The following is a 19,227-nucleotide window of genomic DNA, read 5'->3' as shown; positions in this document are numbered from 1 at the left end:
TTTCCCTTCCCAGAGGGGGCGGGAGGTGCAGCGGGGGGGGGGGGGTGAGGGGGTGGCGGGAAGCTAGGGTTTCGGTCAATCCAAGCTCCGGACCCCCCGCTGAGCTCCTAGGACATGTCCTCCCCTCGCATCCCCGCTCCCGGGTAAGTCACTGCTCTAGGGGCTGGTGATGGGTCCTGGACCCTCAACCCCTCCTGTTCCTCTGCTCCGTCATCATGCTATGCCATCACCAGCTCACTGTCTGGCAAAAGATGGACGGCCAGGTGAGGGGATTGCCCATCGCAGAGGACTTGGGGTTTCGAGTCATCCTACTCTTTTCTGGTTTCCCGGATGGCTGAGTGAGGGAGTGCGAAGGAAGCGGGGAAGTCGCTGGGGGGCGCTGGGAGGAGGGCTTTGTGTGGAGCACTGGGGCCCCAGCCCGGGCAGGGGCAGGGCAGGTGAGAATGGGCCGAGGGCTCTGTCTTTGGCCAGAGTAAGACCTGGGATTAGATCCCAGTCTGTAACCATGATCAGGACTTGGTCTACTAGGGCCGGACTTGGTCTAGAACTTTGTCTAGGGCCAACATCCTAGCTCTGTCTGTGTTTGGGGTCAGAGCCGTCAATGACCCGGAGGCTCTGCTTGGGACCCATCGGGGTTGAGCTTAGACCTCAGTCCAGATTGGGCCCAGAGCTCAGGCTGTGGCCGAGCTTCTGACAGAGCCTGTGACTCAGGTCAGGGCTCAGGCCTGGGCTGGGATAAGAGCCCCCTCGATGACCAGGGTCAGGGCTCACCAGGTTGGGGTTGTGTGAGGTCAGGATGGGGCTCAGCCAGGTCCCAGAATAACCCTGCCCTGTGTGTTTCTGCTCTGTGGACGGCTGTCAGGGCTGGGCTGCCTCAACGACAGGTCTCCCTTCCAGCACGGTTCCACCCTTCACCCCACCCTGGATTTTCCATCTTCAGGGCCACGATGGGGGTTTCTTGGTCTTCCCCGAGGCCCACTTTCCTTTTGGGATCCGTGGGGTTTCCCTGCTGGGTCCCTGCAGTGAGACAGAAACCATGGGGGCTTTCCCTTCCTGTAGTCTGCCTCCTCGGCTCTACACAGGCCCTGCCCCTCGGGGCCGCCTGGAACCAACTGCCAGGGAAGTACCAGTACACTTTGGGGAGCAATCCCAGAGGGCTGCTTGGAGGAGAAGGAAAAGGAAGAGCGGCTGGCACCTGCCTAGCCCAGACGGGTTTCGCTTGCCGCGTCCCCCAGTGGTGACAGCTCATTCTCCCACATCCCACACAGCTGAGGCTCCCCACTGTGGGGGGTCCCAAACATCCTGAGACTGATCGTGAGGACAGGCGCAGGCCCTGGTCGGTCTTCCTCCCATCCCCAAGTCCTGCGGCCACTCTGGAGGCATGCCACCCCACTCACCCTCTGATGCAACCACTCCCCACCCTTTGCCGGTACCCAGAACTGCCATACCTCCTGAACCTCGAACCCCATCACCCACTCTCTCACCACAACCTCCTGATCCTCCCGACCTTCTCTGATGGTTCGTCAAGACCTCCTGTCTCTTGTCGTGTCTCTGCCCTTCTCGATCTGGCTGCAGCTGACTCCCACAGCCTCATTCCTGGCCCCTGCCCTATTTCTGCTCTGGCAACTGGAGCTTCACGCTTGGACGTGATGAACCACCTCAGACTTGCTTGCCTTTGCACACGCTCCTCTCTTTGCCTAGAATGCCCCACTGCCTTCTCTGGAGTTCCCTCTCCTCAACCTTTTCTGAACCTACCCCTTGTCACGGGCTTCCTCCCCTGAATAGCTCATTCCTTCCTGCCATAAATCCTGTCTCCAACAGACGTTTCATTTTTATTTCTCTTGCTTATTCTATCCTCGCTCATACCACTCCAGCCATCCCGGCTCCCTCATTGCCAGGCATGCATGCTCCTGCCTCAGGGCCTTTGCGCTTGCTGTCCCTTCTGCCTGGAAGGTTCTTCTTCCAGATATCTGCAAAGCCCACTCTCTTCTTTCGATCCCCGCTCAAACGTCACCTTCTCAGATGGAGTCCTCACTGACTACCCTATTAAAATATGCAGCCCGGTCCCTGGCACTTTCTCTTTTCTTTGTTCTAGAAAGAAATGGTGCAATTTCCAACTGTAACTGTGGACCTATCCATTTTCCCTTTGAGATGCATCGATTTCTCTCAACTGCTTTGAAACGCTGTTATTTAGGCAGATACACCCCTAGGACTGTGATGCCTTTTTGAAGAGCTGACCCTTTTACCAGAATGCAATGTCTCTCTTTCTCCCTGATAATATTCCCTCTTTTTCCCTGAAGCTTACTTTTTTTTTTTTTTAATTAATTCAACCGGTCCTGCTCTTTTTGATTGGCGTTTACATAGCTTATCTTTTTTTTTTTTTGAACATACTCATTTTTAATCTATTTTTATTTGCAGTGGGTTTCGTTAAAACAAAATTTTAGATTAATATTTTCGTCAGTTTGTGTGGTATTTATCAGTGTCCGCCCGAAGCAAATAAACGTTCTATTGCTGACCGAAGGGATCTGTGTCCTATTCTGAATGTGAGGTCCGTTCTTAGCCCTGTGACCTCAGCGCCTTCATGAGTTCAAGATCATTAGTTTATAGTTTGTCCTACTTTGTTCCTGGTTATAAAGGGCAAGTGGTGCTTTTTCCAGATTTTATACCTTTAAAAAATACACATTATTTGTGTGGCCTTGTTTTTTCTAGCTGGGTATTTTAGTACCATGTTAATTAGATGTGACAGTGAACGTCTTTATTTTTGTCTTCATTTCAGAGAGTAAACTTTATTTATTTATACTCTTTAAAAACTGTTTAATGTTTTTATTTATTTTTCAGAGAGAGAGAGAGAGAGTGACAGAGTATGAGCGGGGGAGGGGTAGAGAGAAAAGGAGACACAAGAATCCGAAGCAGGCTCCAGGCTCTGAGCTGTCAGCACAGAGCACGATGTGGGGCTCAAATTCACAAGCTGCGAGATCATGACCCGAGCTGAAGTCGGATACTTAACCGACTTAGTCACCCAGGCATCCCTACTTATAGCTTTTTAATTTTTATTTTTGAGAGAGAGAGAGAGAGAGAGAGAGAGAGAAGAGTGCGAATAGGGGAGGGGCAGAGAGAGAGGGAGACACAGAATCTGAAGCAGGCTCCAGGCTCCAAGTTGTCAGCAAGGAGTCCAACGTGGGGCTCGAACCCACGAACCGGGAGATCATGACCCAAGCTGATGTTGGACGCTCAACTGACTGAGCCACCCAGGCGCCCCTCAGAGAGTAAACTTCAAATTGTTCATTATTATTTTTTTCTTATTTTTTTATAGATTCCCTTCATTAGATTCCAGAAATCCCATATAATCATAGTTTGAAGACGTTATCTTTAATAACTGTTCACTTTAATTATTTGCCTGTGTCTCTTACATACACTTTCTATCCCTTTCCCTGCATTATATTTCTCCATAACATTTAAAAATATCTAACATTTTTGACCTCGTGGGTGACTCATTCGGTTAAGTGTCCGACACTTCTTTCGGCTCAGGTCACAATCTCACGGCTTCATGGGTTCGAGCCCCACAGCAGGCTCTGCGCTGGCAGTATGGGGCCTGCTTGGGATATTCTCTCTCTCTCTCTCTCTGCCCCTCCCCACTTGTGCTGTCTCTGTCTCTGTCTCTCTCTCAAAAAAGAGAAAACACCCTTAAAAAATATTTAACATTTTCTCTCTCTCTTTTTTGTCTCTATGCACTAGAGCGCGAGCTCCCCAAGGGTGGGAATGTTTGCCAGTTATGTGCACTGATATATCCCCCGTAGCCAACAATAGCAGCTTCTTAGCAAACCAGCAAACAAATCTGTCTTTTATTACAGTGCCTAATGCAGGTTCTACTCACGGCTGGCGCTCTGTAAGTTGCCCTCCTAGAGCGGGAGGTCTGGGACCCACTGCCGAGCCCTGAGCTCTTGCTGTCAGCCTTCCCCGACTCTGCCAAGGCTCCAGACAGGTACTGAAGGATGGAAATGGGGTTTTCTGGGCTGCTGGCCACGGCCCTGGGCTGATGATCTTGGCAGAACCTTGCCAAGAAACCAGAGGGCCGATGAGGAGAGGTGCGGGGTGGTGGCGGGGCATGGGGTGGGGGGGCAGCCTCTGTCTATATCCTTGGAGGATGGGCCTGAGCCTGTCTCTGTCTACCTGGGCCTCAGTTGCCACGAGTGGATCTTGGCTGGTGAGCTGAGGCTTGGGCTGGGAGCAGCAGGAAATCAAAGGGATGTGGTGAAGGCTGAGAACTGCTGGAAAGGAAACCAAGATCCCGGAGATCTATGGACTCCAGTGTGTAGCTGACACTTCTGGTGACCTCAGGTGAGTCACTGGCCAGCTCCGGAAATCAGGTTCCTCATTGAGAAGCAGTAGCAGTTTTCAAATGCTGCCCCTATTATTACGTAGGGAAATTAAAACCTAGATGATTTAAAAGAGAGAGAAAAGAGCCATCTGCCACATTTCTGATCATTTCCCAAGTACCCCGTTAGAGCTCTGACCCCACGGGACACTCCATGGGGTTGCATGGGAATCCTGCGCCCAGGAAGTAGAAGTTAGAAGCTTCAGATGTGACATCAGGATGGAATCAGGGAGGGGAAGTCTCAATTCAGAGTCAACACAGCAGATCAGTGACAGGACGAAGCCTGGAACTCAAGTCCCTTGTTTTCAGCTCGGGCTGGTGAGGGGAATCCCTGGGCCCTCTGATGTCAACTCCGAGACTTGGAACTAACCCCTCGGTTAAATCAAGCTGGGCTTCGCTGGAGGCAGGAAGGCTGGGGGGAGGTGGGGCCAGTCTGGAGCTGGGGCCACACCTTGGAGTCTCCCGAACACAGGTGGTGAGACCCTGAGCCCAGGCACAGCGCCCACCCCTTCCCCCCTGAGCGTGGAGGTGGAACATCCTAGAGCCCCAGCCCCCATCACCTGACTTCTCTCCTGTTGTACACATGCACCCCACACCACACCCAGGGTCAGTCATTCTTTCCGCAGCATGCCCTCGCCACGCCCCTTCCCACCGACCCTGGGGGCTGCCTCTAAATGGGGTGTCTCCTATGCGACTCCCGACCTGGGGCAGGGGAGTCTGGCAAGGGGAAAGGGCTTCTCTCCCTCGATCCCATCTCTTTTTTCCCTGTAAGAGAGAAAAAAGTCCTCAAGGCCATGGCAGACACCTAGGGAGGGCTGAGACAAAGGGGTGGGGGTGGGGGACGCACTAGCGATGAGATATTTATCGCGGGGTGTTCTGTGTAGGTGAAGCAGGAATGCAGGGGCGGGAAGACTGAGCCACGCAGGGTGTGGGGAGAAGGTGGGACACCAGCTCTGTGGAGTGCCAGGAAGGAAGAGTTTGAAACCCAGGAGGCAGGGCTGTCGAGGAAAAATCACCGGCCTGGGGGTAAAAAGTCCCGGTTCAAGTCCCGGCCCTGCTTGCCCTTCCCCCCTCAAGTGTACCCTCTTGAAAGAGAGAGGCCCAAACACTCTTGGCTTCAGTTTCTCCATTTGTAAGATGAGGCTTGCGATCCCAGGCCTGCCCACCTCCCAGCTCAGACATGGAGGTGAACTTGGGAGACATAGGGGGTCACGGGTCAGGGCCCCACTTGGGAGTCAGTCCTACGCTGCTTTCACAGCCCCTATACTTCCTTTGGTCAAGTACGACCTTTGGCGAGGCCTGAAATCCCCTGTTCTTGGCTCATCTACTAGGTGGGGAGGCTACTTATTCGCCGGATGGGACTGCGGTGACGATTACGCACATAAATGGCTGCCACTGAGTAGCTGTGTGATCTTAGGCAAATTACTTAACCTCTCTGTGCCTGCTTTGCCAGCTATAACATGAGGCAAATAATACAAACTCCTAAGACTGTTTAGATGATTCAATGAGCTATTATTTACCAAGAGGTTGGAACAGGGCCTGGCATGTGGTAAAACAACAGGTATAAGGAAAGAAATGTTAGTTGTCATTAATAAATACAAGGCATGGTTGCCCTCCACGGACGAAAAAAGGTGGAAGGAGAGTGGGAAGAAGAGGGTAAGGAACAGAAAAGGCTGCAGTCACATCTTATGAATTAGGGACGGTTGGGGCTGTGAGTGGTGAGGGCACAGGCAGAGGGGACCTAGTGACCCAGAAACATGCGTCAGGGCAGAATTCGGGCCAGAAACAGAAATCGCCGGGAGCCAGCCAATTGGGCCCTGGGCCAGGGTGTGGAGAGCCTCAAATATGAGAGCCAGTGGGTGGGACTCACCTCTGGCGGTGAGTCCCAGTGGTGGGACTGACCTGGAATGGAGACAGACCCTGGGCTGAGCCCCCGGATGGGTCACGCCAGGTGTCTGAGGGAGGGGCGCAGGCCCGAGCACACACCAGGCCTCCGGCGGCCCTAAGCTCAGAGGCTGACACCGGGCCCTACGCCACAGCCAGAGCTCTCACCCCGCAGCCTCTGCGGGGTCTCAGCCACCCGTGGCTGCCGTGTCCCTCACTCGTCTGGCCCACTGCATGTGAAACCCCCAGGTGGCTCCCCCGGAATGGTACACACCCACTGCTTATAGTTTTATGTCTTATCTGATTCATACAAAAGAATATATATAACATATATGCTTCTGCCCACCCGCTTTTCTTGCTGCTGCCTCAGTTTTGCTCCTGGCCTTACGGGTCCCGTGGCTTCTCATTCCACTCAGTGAAAGCAAAACCCTCTGAATGGCTTACAAAGCCCTGGTGATCCTTCCCACTGACCTCCTTTATTCCCTCCCACACCTTCTGGCTGCCCCACAAACACTCCAGGCGCACTCCTACCTCAGGGCCTTTGTACCTGCTATTCCCTCTGTGTAGAACACCTTCCTCAGCTCTTCAAATAACCGGCTCCTTGTACCTCCATCTGGTGTTTCATCTTTTCATGAATGCCTTTTTCCCTCTATGGCTTGAGGACTGTCGCCTCCGGTTCCCACCTACACTAAGACCCCTAAGATCTAGATGTTAGTCTCTTAGCTTTTCAATTTTTCTGCACATTCTGGGCCCTTCCCAAGGCCCCTAAGGTCTTCCCCAGACCTCCTCCAGACCCACCTCCTCAGACATGAGTCCTGCTGCCAATATTGATGTGAACAACTTCCACTCTTTCCATGATTCTGCCCTTGGGTAGGAGAGGGGAAGACAGAATTAGGGATTGAGTACTGAGGTGTGGCAACCATGGTTCCTGCCCCCAGAGGCGGCCACCTAGCTGAGAAGACTGGATACACGTGGGAGACCGGATGCAAAGCAGGGCAGTTTGTAACTTACCGGTCTGCAGCTGTGACTAAACAGGCAGGATGTGAACTTGAACCTGCTGTTGGCTGCCGTGAGGGAAGACCCTGCCTCAGTCTGGAACTGACTTTGGAAAGTAGAGCTGAGAGCCAGAGAGGGAGACAAGGATCTCACAAGTTACTTCGAGCTCCTGGATCCAGCTCTTCCTGAAGCGATTACTTTGAAAAGTTTAGTTTCGTGAGTGAATCTCTAAAAAAAGAAAAAAATTTTTTAATGTTTATTTATTTTTGAGAGAGAGTGTGAGTGGGGGAGGAGGAGGGGCAGAAAGAGAGGAGACACGGAATCCGAAGCAGGCTCCAGGCTCTGAGCTGTCACACAGAGCCTGATGTGGGGCTTGAACCCACGAACCGCGAGATCATGAGCTGAGCCGAAGTTGGACATTTAACCGACTGAGGCACCCAGGCGCCCCTCTTCTTTTCGGCTTAAGCTATTTGGAGCTGTTTCCCCTCCCCTGCTTTGAGCCACCTTCACAATGGATTTCCAATGTCAAAAATCACAGACCAGATTTTTGTTAAATGATAAAGGCAAATACATCGTGTAGTAGAAAGAGCCCTCTGGGGGCGCCTGGGTGGCGCAGTCGGTTAAGCGGCCGACTTCAGCCAGGTCACGATCTCGCGTCTGTGAGTTCGAGCCCCGCGTCGGGCTCTGTGCTGACAGCTCGGAGCCTGGAGCCTGTTTCCAATTCTGTGTCTCCCTCTCTCTCTGCCCCTCCCCCGTTCATGCTCTGTGTCTCTCCGTCCCAAAAATAAATAAAAAAAAAAAACATTGAAAAAATGAAAAAAAAAAAAAAAAAAAAAAAAAAAAAAAAAAAAAGAAAGAGCCCTCTGTTAGAAGCCAGTGGAGAGAGCGTTTCAGATAGAAAGGACAACGTGAAAACAGAGTAGATGCTTGGTCAATATTTACCAAGCGCCAACTCGGTATGTCCAGGCATTATTCTAGATATTTGAGTTCAGCAGTGAATGGGGCCAATGGAACGTTCTGCCTTCACGGAACTTATACTGAATGGAATAAAGTTAAAATTATATTATAATTATAAAATTATACAAATTAAAGTGATATAAAATGTAATCAAATGCTTCTATGTGCCCAGGCACTTTTCAACTACTGGCTCATGGAATCCCTATGCTGGAGGTATTATTATTTATATTCATTATATGAAGAGGAAACTGAGGCCCAGAGGGGTTAAGGCTTTGTGCCCAAGGTTACCCAGCTAGTAAGCGGCAGCTCTGGGACTTGAACCCTGGACCTCTGGTCTTCTTAGCCATTTATACTATACTGCCTAGCAGAGCGGTTAGCATTTTGAACCTTCTCTATACATCAGACATCGCTCTAATGGCTTTACACGCCCAAACTCGTATATTTCTCAAAACAATCCAGTTTACGGATGAGGAAACCAAGGTTGATAACACAACAGTAGCAGGACCGAAATTTGAATCAAAACAGAACAGTTTGAGAGGCCACATCCTTCCCCCCCCCCCTTATGGAAGTCTAATTGACAAATAAAATTATAAGCTAAAGTGTACGAGGTGCTGATCTGATATGTGTAAATACCATGAATGTGTTTCTCCCTTGGCGTTAATGAACAATCCGTCACCTCGTATCCCAACCCCCCCCCTTTTTTTGGTGAGAACATTTAAGTTATAGTCTCTTAGCACATTTCAATTCCACTACAGCCGTGGCAGTTCATGCTCCTGATCACTGGCACCAACGGCCTCTAATTGCGGAGGGCACAGAAAGGAAGAGGGGCCAGAAAACAGAAACCCTGCTCAGGAGCAAAAGATAGCAAGAGGCCTACCCCTGTGGCCTCCTCTCCAAATGGTGCCATGGTTCGAACTTTTTTTTTTTTTTTAAGTTTATTTATTTACTTTTGAGAGAGAGCGCGAGCACAGGTGCAAGTGGGGAAGGGGCAGAGAGAGAGCGTGGGGTGGGGCGGGGAGAGAGAGAGAGAGAGAGAGAATTCCAAGCAGGCTTTGCACGGTCAGTGTGGAACCCGACGCGGGGCTCGAACTCACAAACCATGAGATTGTGGCCTGAGCCAAAGCCGGACGCTTAAGCCACTGAGCCACCTAGGTGCCCCAGGGTTCAATCTTGACAAAGAGATGATCCCTCCTGCATTCACTGAAAGTCCCAGGAGCCCTACTGGCCCGGCCCCCCCACCCTAGGGTCCTCTCCGTGTTCCCTTGCACCGAGGATCTTGCCAGGGTGACTGTGATGAGCAGCCAGAAGAATGCAGGAAACAGTGACACTGAAAGAGGGCAGAAGAGAGGGGCAAATAAGAGAGGGTGGGACCCAGGGAGTCTCCCAGCCACCCTCCACCCCCCCCCCCCCCCCCCGGGCTCCACACATCCCACCAGGAATCTCATGGCCATTCCCCCAAAGTCCAGAACCTCTCACCTGTCCGGGAGTAGGAATATGCACTCCAAGCTTTCTGTAAATACCAGGAAACCCTCAGGAGCAGAGGGGTGGGGGGTGTCTCCCAAGGGAGACAGGGCCCTTGCTGCCAGAGGGGAAGCTGGAGTAGAGGTCAGAGGTCACAGCTATGTCAGGCCCCGCCCCTTCCACCTCCCGGACCCCCATCCTGGCTCACACTCTCCTCTGCAGGTGATAGACCAGCCCTGCTCCCAGGACCCTCTCGCAGAGATTGCTGGTCAGGACCTCGTGCTCTCACCGCTGTCCTTGCTGGTCTGAGCCCCAGAATCCAACTGACCGTCCGGTCCCAGAGGAAGAGAGCAGGGCAGGCCCAGACAACTCCTATAGAAGCAGCAGATATACTGACTCCAACACCGTTCTCATTCAAGGGGGAGCAGACGTCAACACAGCCCTAAAATAGGCCAGACTGCAGCAGGAGGTACAGAGGAGCATGGGGTTCGGGGTGAGGAGAGGGTGGTTCTCGTGAGAAACAGAGGAAGCTTCCTGCAGGTGAGAATCTCTGACCCAGACCTAGCGAATCGTGTTCCTTTTCAGCCTCGGTTTCTGCATCTGCAAAATGGGGGTGAGGACTATATTTGCCCGGTGAGGTTGTGGGGTGCATCACCTCTGTCGGGCGATCAGACGGGGGAAAACTCTGGAAGGCAACACTGATTGTTGGGAATTAGTAGGATTCTGACAGGACGGGGCGGGAGGAGAAACGTCCCCAGTAAAAAGAGCGCTGTGAAGCGAGACTAGTCCTGACATACTCGTCCGAGAATGTTTATTGCGCGCCTTCTTGACCAGCCCTGAAGAAGAACTTAGCCCGAGGGGCGGGTGGTTGGGGTCTGAACACCACATGCAAGAATATGGACTGTGTCAAATGGGCAGTGGGGAAGCATGTTAAGGAGGATGGTGACGGAGAGGGCGTCCCCAGAACACCTTTAGGAGACTCCCCAGGGCAGTGCACCTGCTCCATGGAGGGCCCAAAGCACCAGGCTTAGGGGAGGAGGGGTCAGCGAAAGCAGAAGAGAGGACACTTAGGTCACCCAGCCCAGGCCCTGCCTTCTGCCTCTGGTCACTGAGCCCCTGCCCTTAGTGCCTCGGGCTTCTTGGCTGCCAGCGGTCACCTCCCCTAACCCCAGACAATAAATTAATAAGCAAAATGCATAGTATGTTAGATGGGTACTATGTGCTCTTTTAATAAAGAGGAATTTCAGCACAAATGACTCCCTAACTTCCTTCTGGTCTTCACTTAAAGGCCCTCACGTCTCAGTGAGGCTTTCCGTAACCAAGGCGTGTTTTATTTTTTTTAATGTTTATTTATTTTTGACGGAGAGCGAGAGAGAGACAGAGAGACAGAGCATGAGTGGGGAGGGGCAGAAAGAGAGGAAGACACAGAATCCGAAAGCAGGCTCCGGGCTCTGAGCTGTCAACATAGAGCCTGACCCAGGGCTCAAACTCACGGACCACGAGATCATGGCCTGAGCCGAAGTGGGACGCGCAACTTACTGAGCCACCCAGGTGTCCCCCCGCAACTGAGGCGTTTTAAATTGCACACACCCTTGGGGCGCCTGGGTGGCTCAGTCGGTTGGGCGGCCGACTTCGGCTCAGGTCATGATCTCGCGGTCCGTGAGTTCGAGCCCCGCGTCGGGCTCTGTGCTGACAGCTCAGAGCCTGGAGCCTGTTTCAGATTCTGTGTCTCCCTCTCTCTGACCCTCCCCCATTCATGCTCTGTCTCTCTCTGTCTCAAAAATAAATAAAAGTTAAAAAAAAATTTTAAAAAAAATAAAAATAAAAATAAATAAATAAATTGCACACACCCTGCTGAAATTCTTTTGTTTGTTCACTTTTATTATTTGTCCCCACTGGAATGTGAGCTCCATGAGAAGAGAACTGGTTTACTGTTGTACTCTTAGCTTCTAGAATATTCCCTGTCTCCATAAATATGTGTCGAAGGAATAAATGATTATTTCCTCAAACAGTAAAACACACACACACACACACACACACACTCCAACAAAACTTCTCCAAACCAGTTCTCCAGAAAAGAGAGAACAGGATAAGGCTGCACAGAGCTGGTGTAAGCATTCCGTGAAATGATTACAAATGAACTTCAATTTTATAACTCAAATGTAAGGCAAAAGTTAGAGGGAGGATGTGTTCAGTCAGGAGGACTGAACCCAAGGGGATGGTGCTCATCTTCTGATTCCACAGCATTCACTGCTTTTGTAATCAGAAAAGCAAAGTATAGGGATGCCTGGGTGGCTCAGTCGGTCGAGTGTTGGATTTCGGCTCAGGTCATGGTCTCGCAGTTCGTGGGTTCGAGCCCCGCGTCGGGCTTTGTGCTGACAGCTCAGAGCCTGGAGCCTGCTTCAGATCCTGTGTCTCCCTCTCTCTCTCTGCCCCTCCCCCACTCATGCTCTGTCTCACTCTGTCAAAAATAAATAAACATTAAAAAAATTATAAAAAAGAGAAAAAAAAAGTGTACCTTCTTTTACACAGAAAAGGAAGTGCTTCTAGTTGTCAGAGACCTGGGCGTTGTGTCTGGCCCCTGGGGAAAGGTACCCCTGTGTGGGGCAGACTGCTTGCACAGGGACTCTGGGGATGGGTTGTTCTTCCTTCTTTGCTTTCTCCAGCCTGGCACTCCCTGAAGGCCACAGAGCTCTCTGGAAAGCTTGGACGTGGGAATCAGCACACAGAGTCTACTCCCAGCTCAGCCTGTGACCGCCAGTGAACCCATAACCCAGGCCTTTGCCCTCCCACAGGACTTTGGCATTTGCCAAAGTGTGATAATAATAATTACCATGCGGGGCACCTGGGTGGCTCCGTTGGTTGGGCGTCCAACTCTTGGTTTCGGCTCAGGTCATGATCTCATGTTTGTGAGTTTGAGCCCCGCATCCGGCTCTGTGCAGACAGTGTGGAGCCTGCTTGGGATTCTGTCTCCTTCTCTCTCTGCCCCTCCCCCCCTCACGCTCTCTCTCTCAAAAATAAACAAATAAACCTTAAAAAATATATATATTTAAAAAAATAATAATTGCTGTGGTCGAATAATATTTTTATGCTTTATTATTGAAGTCAAGTTGGTGTAGAACATGTAAGTTTCAGGTGTAACGCGATAATTCGACGTTGGTATGCACTACAGAGTGATCGCCCACCAGTGATCACTGGTTACCATCCATCGCCGTGCAATTTTTGTACACAAACCAAGGTGGAGTTTCCCCACATCTCCTTTGATGCTCATCCCATTCCTGGTAAGTCAGTGAGGGCCGTGTGGCTTTCATTGCTACGGCGAAGGGATGTCAGTACGGTTTCATTTTTAGTTCAACAGCCGTGGGGGACTGAAGGCACAGAGGATCGCAGCGACCCGAATAGCAAGGTGGATGGGGTGGGGGTGGGGCCAACTTTAAGGTACTCCCCAAGTCAGGGAAGAAGGGAAGCCATTGGAAAAGGAAAGGAGGAGAAGTTAGAACTGGCGTGTCCCCACGGAGTCCAGGCCACGCTCGTTTTGAACAGTATGGAGAGATCTGAGGACGGAAGGGACTGTGCCCCTTTTCCAGTGGAGGACAGGCCCCAGATGTATCCCTGCCCCCAGGTGTTGGGAGGTGGCCCGGAGCACACAAAGAGCAGGGCTGTGAGGGTTGATCGTAAACAACAAATGGAAAGGACAAGGGGGCGCCTGGTGGCTCAGTCAGTTAAGCATCTGACTCTTGATTTTAGCTAAGGTCATGATCTCATGGTTCATGAGTTTGAGCCCCTCATGGGGCTCTGTGCTGACAGCGTGGAGCCTGCTTGGGATTATCTCTCTCTGCCTCTGCCCTGCTTGTGCTCGCTCTCTCACAAAATAAATAAATAAACGTTAAGATAAAAAAAGAAAAGAAAGGACAGGAAGGGCAGTGGCAGGGACACTGTGGCAGATGGCAATGTATCAAGGGGATGTTGAGGCCTCGAGCATTCCACGCCCCTTCCCAGCTCTGCTCCTGATCAATCCTGGAGAAAGGAGAGAAAGGAGGGCAAACTGACCCCATCAGACACCTGCTGCCAGCAGAAAAGGAGCAGTGTGTATCAACTTAAACAATAGATTGCATTTCTTGCACGCCGGAACTCTGTTTCCGGGTCACTGTTTTAATCAAGCACTTACATGCTGCTTACTATGCACTTTGCAACACTTCCTTGCTTAATTGCAGCAAGGACCCCGTGTTTAATGTTACTGGAATTCCTGTTTTACACGTGGGGAAACTGAGACTAGAAAGGTCAGGTAAGCGGCCCAAGGTCACACAGAGGATGAGGGAGCAGGGACTTGAACCCAGAGAGTCTGGATCCAGAGCCCATTGTGTCTGCTTCTCTGCCGTTTCCTTAAGGTCTTGTTCTGGGTCAGGTGCCCTGCTAAGTGCTTGAGAGACTCCATTTCCTCCTCAAAACCATTCCGGGGGGTGGGTGTACTTTTCATCTCCTGTCTACAGATGTGGAAATTAAGGTGCAGGATAAACTGGGGCGCTGGGGAGGCTCGGTCGGATGAGCGTCTGACTTCGGCTCAGGTCATGATCTCACGATTTGTGAGTTCGAGCCCCACTTGCAGACGGGATCTGGACTTGGGCCCGGGGGACCCTGAGGCTGTTCCAGTCACTATTGCCGTGTAACAAACCATCCCCAAACGTCAGGCTGTGAAATGACCGTTTGGTCACGCGCTGCGTCCGTGGGTGGGGAATTAGAGATGGCTTGTCTCTGGCGCCCCAATATGTTGTTGGGCCTCATCCGGGAAGACTCAGATGCCAGAGGTGACACGGCGGCTGGGGCTGGAAATCGTCAGCGGGTTCCCTTCGCTCACACGTCTGGAGCCGGAGGATGGCTTTCAGCTGGGACTTCCGCGGGGCTGAAGACCAGAATGACATCAGCACGTGGCCTTTCCATGTCGTGTCTCCACATGTGTCGCTTCGGACTTTCTTGCAGCAGGGTGACTGCGCTCCAAGAACCCCAGAGAGCAAAGTTCCCCCCACGTTCAAAAGGAGCACAGTCCCGTGTCTCCCCTTCGATAGGAGGGTGGCAAGGCCCCACGGTAAGGAGGGCGTGTGGCTTGGGAGCGCTTGCAGTGACGACCCTATTTGTTAAGTGCAGTGTGAGACAAAAGCCCCGTGCACCTGACGCCTTCACGCTTCACTGCACGTTAGACTCACTCTCCCAACTCCCAATGCCCGGCCTCCACCTCGGACCAACGAAATCAGACTCTCTGGGAGGGGAAGCCAGGCAGCCGCGTCTTTAATGCACCTGCGACCGGGTGATTACAAGGCGGCCTTCTCCCATGTATGCAGAGCACCTGGAGGAGTGTCTGGCTCCGAAACAACCCGTGTTTCTCCGAGTGTGAACGCCCGTGACCCTTAGCACACAAGGCCATCCGAGGTGTGCGCAGGTGGACTGAAAGAAGTGATATTGGGTGTCTTTCTACGATCTTCGAGTTATGACAAGTGATTGTGGTTTTCCAGTTTGGGTGGTGATGTAGTCTCCTTTTAAAGTGCGTTTGAGTGGAAAAGGTAAGGAGGTAATTTGAAAAATTCTAGGCAAACAATGGTACAGCCTAAATGCACGTAGGGCAGAAATCAAGAAAGTGCTGTGTGAAAGATGAGGCGGGGAAAAGCCTCAGGCAGACCATCAATGATGGTGGCCATGACTCTTCCTAGTACTGGCATTACCTTTAAGGAGTGCCAGTTAAAGTCAACTTTGGGTGCTTTTGAAATTGGAAAAAATACACAGCCCTGAGAGCTGAGTGGGCAGAAGAGGACTAGGTGTTGGTGAAGCAAACCCCGCAGTGAGTTTCCAGATTCTCGGCAAGGAGCTGGGAATCCTTAGAATTGTGGCAACTTGGTGGGGAAACTTCCGCAAGCTCCCAAGGGGAAATAGAAGTCAGTCATCCCTCTGTCCTCAGGAGGACCCCTAGAAACTAAGGAGACAGACATTACATGCAACTAGGGGACCAAAAAAAGCGGGGGGGGGGCGGTAAAAAGTAGGTGGAACAGCAGAGGGGTGTTCTGGACGGGTAGAGTCAAGAACAGGTTCTTGTCCTGACTGCGTCCCCAGTCTTCGTATGAGTTTTAGCCCCTGCCCCATCAGGCCTTGATTTTCCCTTCCGCGAAGGGCAGAGTGGGGCTCTAACATCCAGGATCCTTTCGGATCCAAACATTCAGTAATTCCAAGAATTATCTGGTTCCCGGAACAGCCACGTAAAGGCCTCCCAGGCAGAGTTTGTGCCAAGGTAGGGCGAGGCCAGGGAGGGCCAATCACAGGCCAGGAGTGAGGGTAACATATGGGGCCTCCTGGCAAAGTGTCAAAGGACCCAGAAGACAGGGAGTGGCCACGTTCACAGCGCTTTGCAGCCTTTGTTTTCTCCTTTGAAGTAGACCTTTTGACAGGAAAAGAAACAGGCTCAAAAGGAGTAGTAATTAACCAGAAATGAACTAACATCTAGGATTCCACATTGTCGTACGTTTTATCCTCAGGCATATAGTAAAAAGGGAAACACCCGGGCTTCAAAAATTAGACGGACCTAAGTTCAAAATCCCAGCTCCTCCAAGTTGTGGCTGTGTGACTTTGGGCGAATTACTTAACTTCTCTTAACCTCGGTTTTCTGGTCTGTAAAATAGGATCAAATAACATTATGCCTATTGGATTAGTGTAAGGGTTAAATGGAACAGCGCCTGTAAAACACCTGTCACAGAGAAGTAGCCCAATTACATGGGGGCTGTTGCCATGATTTTCTAAAGCTGACACACCAGATCTGTGCTGGGCTGAGGCCTTCCTCTGTTCATATTCTTAGGTCCCTAACTAAGAACAATTGCCTCCAAGTTGTGCAGCCTAGGGCTTATATGGAAGGGCAGGAGAAAAAGAAAAATGCTTTGCCCAGGACCAGACCTAGGGCTTTTCTCCCCCGCCCCTTGTGCTGAGTCTGCCGGTGGAAAATGTTTCTTGCCAGTTTTTTCCCCAGTATTCACACCCCCGCCTTCCCCAAGTTTTGGCGAACACGTGGCTAAGCACCTGAATACTCTGTCTCCCAACCTCTCCGGTAGTTGGACGTGGCCATGCGATTAAATTCTGGCCAGATGTAACGTATTCTACTTTTAGGTCATGGTCTTCAAAATGAATTGGTGTGGCTTCCCCCACTCCCTTTCCACGGGTTGAGATGCAGATCTGATTGGTGGCAGACACCGAAGCAGTGAGTGTGGACCCCAAGGTGGAAGCCATGTTTGGAGCGTGGCGGAACAATGAGTTCAAAGTAGCTGGAATCCCTGACGTGGTCAAGTTGTCATTTTAGCCCAAGAGTACTGACTGTTGGAGCTGCTACGTGACAGAGAGAGAACTTTCTATCCCGTTTTGAGACTTCAGTACAGCAGCCCCCGAGTAACCTGGGGCAAGTCCCTTCATGTTCTAAATCTCGGTGTTCTCCGTTTTGCAGACGGCACCATAAAGAACAGTCACTTCAAAAGGTGGTTTTATATGAAAATGACATGATCAGTAAGATTGTTTATTCTGAAAAGGGAGAGGAGCTGGGGAGGGTCTGGGGAGGGGGCTTCTTTCACAGGCAGCATGACAAGGAAACAGGACATTTCTGTGCATTTCCTAAGAGACCACAGAGGCACATTTGCCAAAACCTCTGCGCACCAAAATAAAACAAAAGCAGCCAGGCTGGCCTCTACCCGTCCCTACCAAACCGGGGACGCCCTCTCCCAGACACATATAACCAAAGACAAAAAACGTTCTTGTTGGTTCATGCAGAGGCAGACATATGCAGGCAGGGACAAGAAACAAACAAAACCACACAGAGGGAGGAGGGACAAAATTCCACACACAAGCTGCAACTGTTGAATTTTGTTTATTGTCCTTGCCACCCTTAAGGGGTTCCAGTTTCTTTGGTGTCTTTCCTTCAGGGTGGGGGGTACCTTTTGTGACGCTGCCTCTCCATTCCCTTCGTCTTGCTCCCCACCCCTAGCTTGTCCTTTTTCTGGGGCTTGGTGGCCCCTCAGAGCCTAGTCAGGTAGAGTAAGTCCTGGGGTGGAGTGGGAGGGCAGGCAGGCCTGGATCCCTCCCCCAGGTGCCAATTCTCCGCAGTCCTGTCTCCATCGCTGTGTGGTATCCGTGCTGTAGCCTTATCTGGGGCAAGGAAAGAGAGTGACAGTTCTAATTCTGGGTTCTAACTCTTCCTCTCCCGGTCACTTGCTATGGGTCTCCAGAGAAGGACCCTACCCTCTCTGGGCCTCTGTTACCCTCTCCGTAAACCAAATTTCCCTCCAATTGCAAAGGTTCTGTGTTTCCCCTTTTGCTCTGGCCACCAGGAAACTCAGAGTCCGACGTGTGTCTCATTTTATTCTATGTTGAGACAATCGTTCTTTTTTTTTCTTTTTTAATTTTTTAATGTTTATTTTTGAGAGAGGGAGAGAGACAGAGTGTGAGCAGGGGAGGGGCAGAGAGAGAAGGAGACACAGAACCCGAAGCAGGCTCCAGGTTCTGAGCTGTCAGCATGGAGCCCGACGAGGGGCTTGGACTCGTGAACTGCGAGACTGTGACCTGAGCTGAAGTCAGGCACCCAACTGACTGAGCCACCCAGGCACCCCGAGACGACAGTTCTTGGAACCTTGCTCCCCACCTGACCACACACATTCGAGCATGTCCTTTGGAGGCAGAGGGACTTCTATCCCTGACTCTTTACCTCCAGCTCTGCCTCAAGACCGTGCCCCTCGCTTTTTCCGCTCCGTGTTCTGAAGCTTGGTCACCAGCTTCCTCTCGTGGCCACCGGGGCTGGGGCGGTTGGTGTTGGCGGCAGCTTCTCTCTTGCTGCGACCTTTCCGACCTCCTGCTCCTGGGAACCAGGCAAGAGGCCGAGGTGAGGTGGATAGAGGCCTGATACATCCAAGGAGAGGCAGGGGGTTGGGAGTGCGGGGTGGAAAGAGCATGGGTTGGAGGAAGCAGACTGGAGAGTGGTCACCACATAGCTTTGGGGCACTTGTAACCCCTGTCTCCCCATCTGTGGAATGAGGGGCCCCCATGATCTGTTGTTGCTCCCAAATTCTAGGGGCGTGTGAGGTCCCAGGGCTGAGCAGGACAGCACTAAGGGGAAGAAGGGTTGGAAGGGGTGACTGGAGGGGTCAAGGGAACAGGTTAGAGAAGGGTGGGGGGTGGGGAGGAGTCCAAGGAGGAATCCTAGTCGGGGGTTGGGGGTAGAAGGTAAGGGACCAGGAAGGTGACTGGGCCAGACCTTACCCAGGTAAGAAGGAGCCAGGTTATAGAGGTCATACTCATCCAGGCTGAGGTCTTCGTCCTCCGGACCTGGGGGCTGCTGGGCCGGGCTGGCTGCTTGCGGGAAGGTGGCCATCACACCCGACTTTCCCTTGCTGTCTCCCTGCCGTCTCCCAACGCTTTGTTTGTGTCTGGTTTCCTGACACGTCCCTGTTCACGGGCCCCAACTTATAAGGCCACGTGTCCTCCCCAGGCCCTGTCTGATGCAATCTGGCCCTTTCCCAGAACCCGACCCAGTAAACAGC

At 51.8% G+C, this 19,227-nt stretch overlaps 1 protein-coding gene and 1 long non-coding RNA gene across 3 annotated transcripts; one reads left to right on the top strand and one right to left on the bottom strand.

The window, feature by feature from the left end:
• Positions 1–46: 46 nt before the first annotated feature.
• Positions 47–11,254, top strand: LOC131501045 (uncharacterized). Of its 2 annotated transcripts, XR_009256599.1 has the most exons (4): positions 47–143; positions 3,852–3,982; positions 4,182–4,338; positions 9,896–11,254. It is a non-coding gene; the product is annotated as an uncharacterized LOC131501045 (long non-coding RNA). The 2 variants fall into 2 exon arrangements; XR_009256598.1 differs by lacking the exon at positions 9,896–11,254 and having other exon boundaries at positions 4,182–5,224.
• Positions 11,255–17,542: 6,288 nt separating this feature from the next.
• On the bottom strand, positions 17,543–19,227 carry NUPR1 (nuclear protein 1, transcriptional regulator). The gene is made up of 3 exons (XM_058710525.1): positions 18,947–19,227; positions 18,396–18,545; positions 17,543–17,839 (listed from the first exon to the last, which is right to left on the bottom strand). Exons 1-2 carry the CDS (start codon positions 19,056–19,058, stop codon positions 18,409–18,411), a joined length of 249 nt encoding a protein of 82 aa, XP_058566508.1. The 5' UTR covers positions 19,059–19,227; the 3' UTR covers positions 17,543–17,839; positions 18,396–18,408.

The sequence above is a fragment of the Neofelis nebulosa genome, chromosome 18 (genome assembly GCF_028018385.1).
Source record: "Neofelis nebulosa isolate mNeoNeb1 chromosome 18, mNeoNeb1.pri, whole genome shotgun sequence".
Taxonomy (NCBI): Eukaryota; Metazoa; Chordata; class Mammalia; order Carnivora; family Felidae; genus Neofelis; species Neofelis nebulosa.
This window is presented reverse-complemented; position numbering and strand designations above follow the sequence as displayed.

Coding starts and splice junctions, on each gene's coding strand:
- NUPR1 (XM_058710525.1), bottom strand. CDS start 19,058: ATGGCCACCTTCCCGCAAGCAGCCAGCCCGGCCCAGCAGCCCCCAGGT. Junction 18,546..18,946: donor CCTGGCTCCTTCTTACCTGG/GTAAGGTCTGGC, acceptor CCTGGTTCCCAG/GAGCAGGAGGTCGGAAAGGT.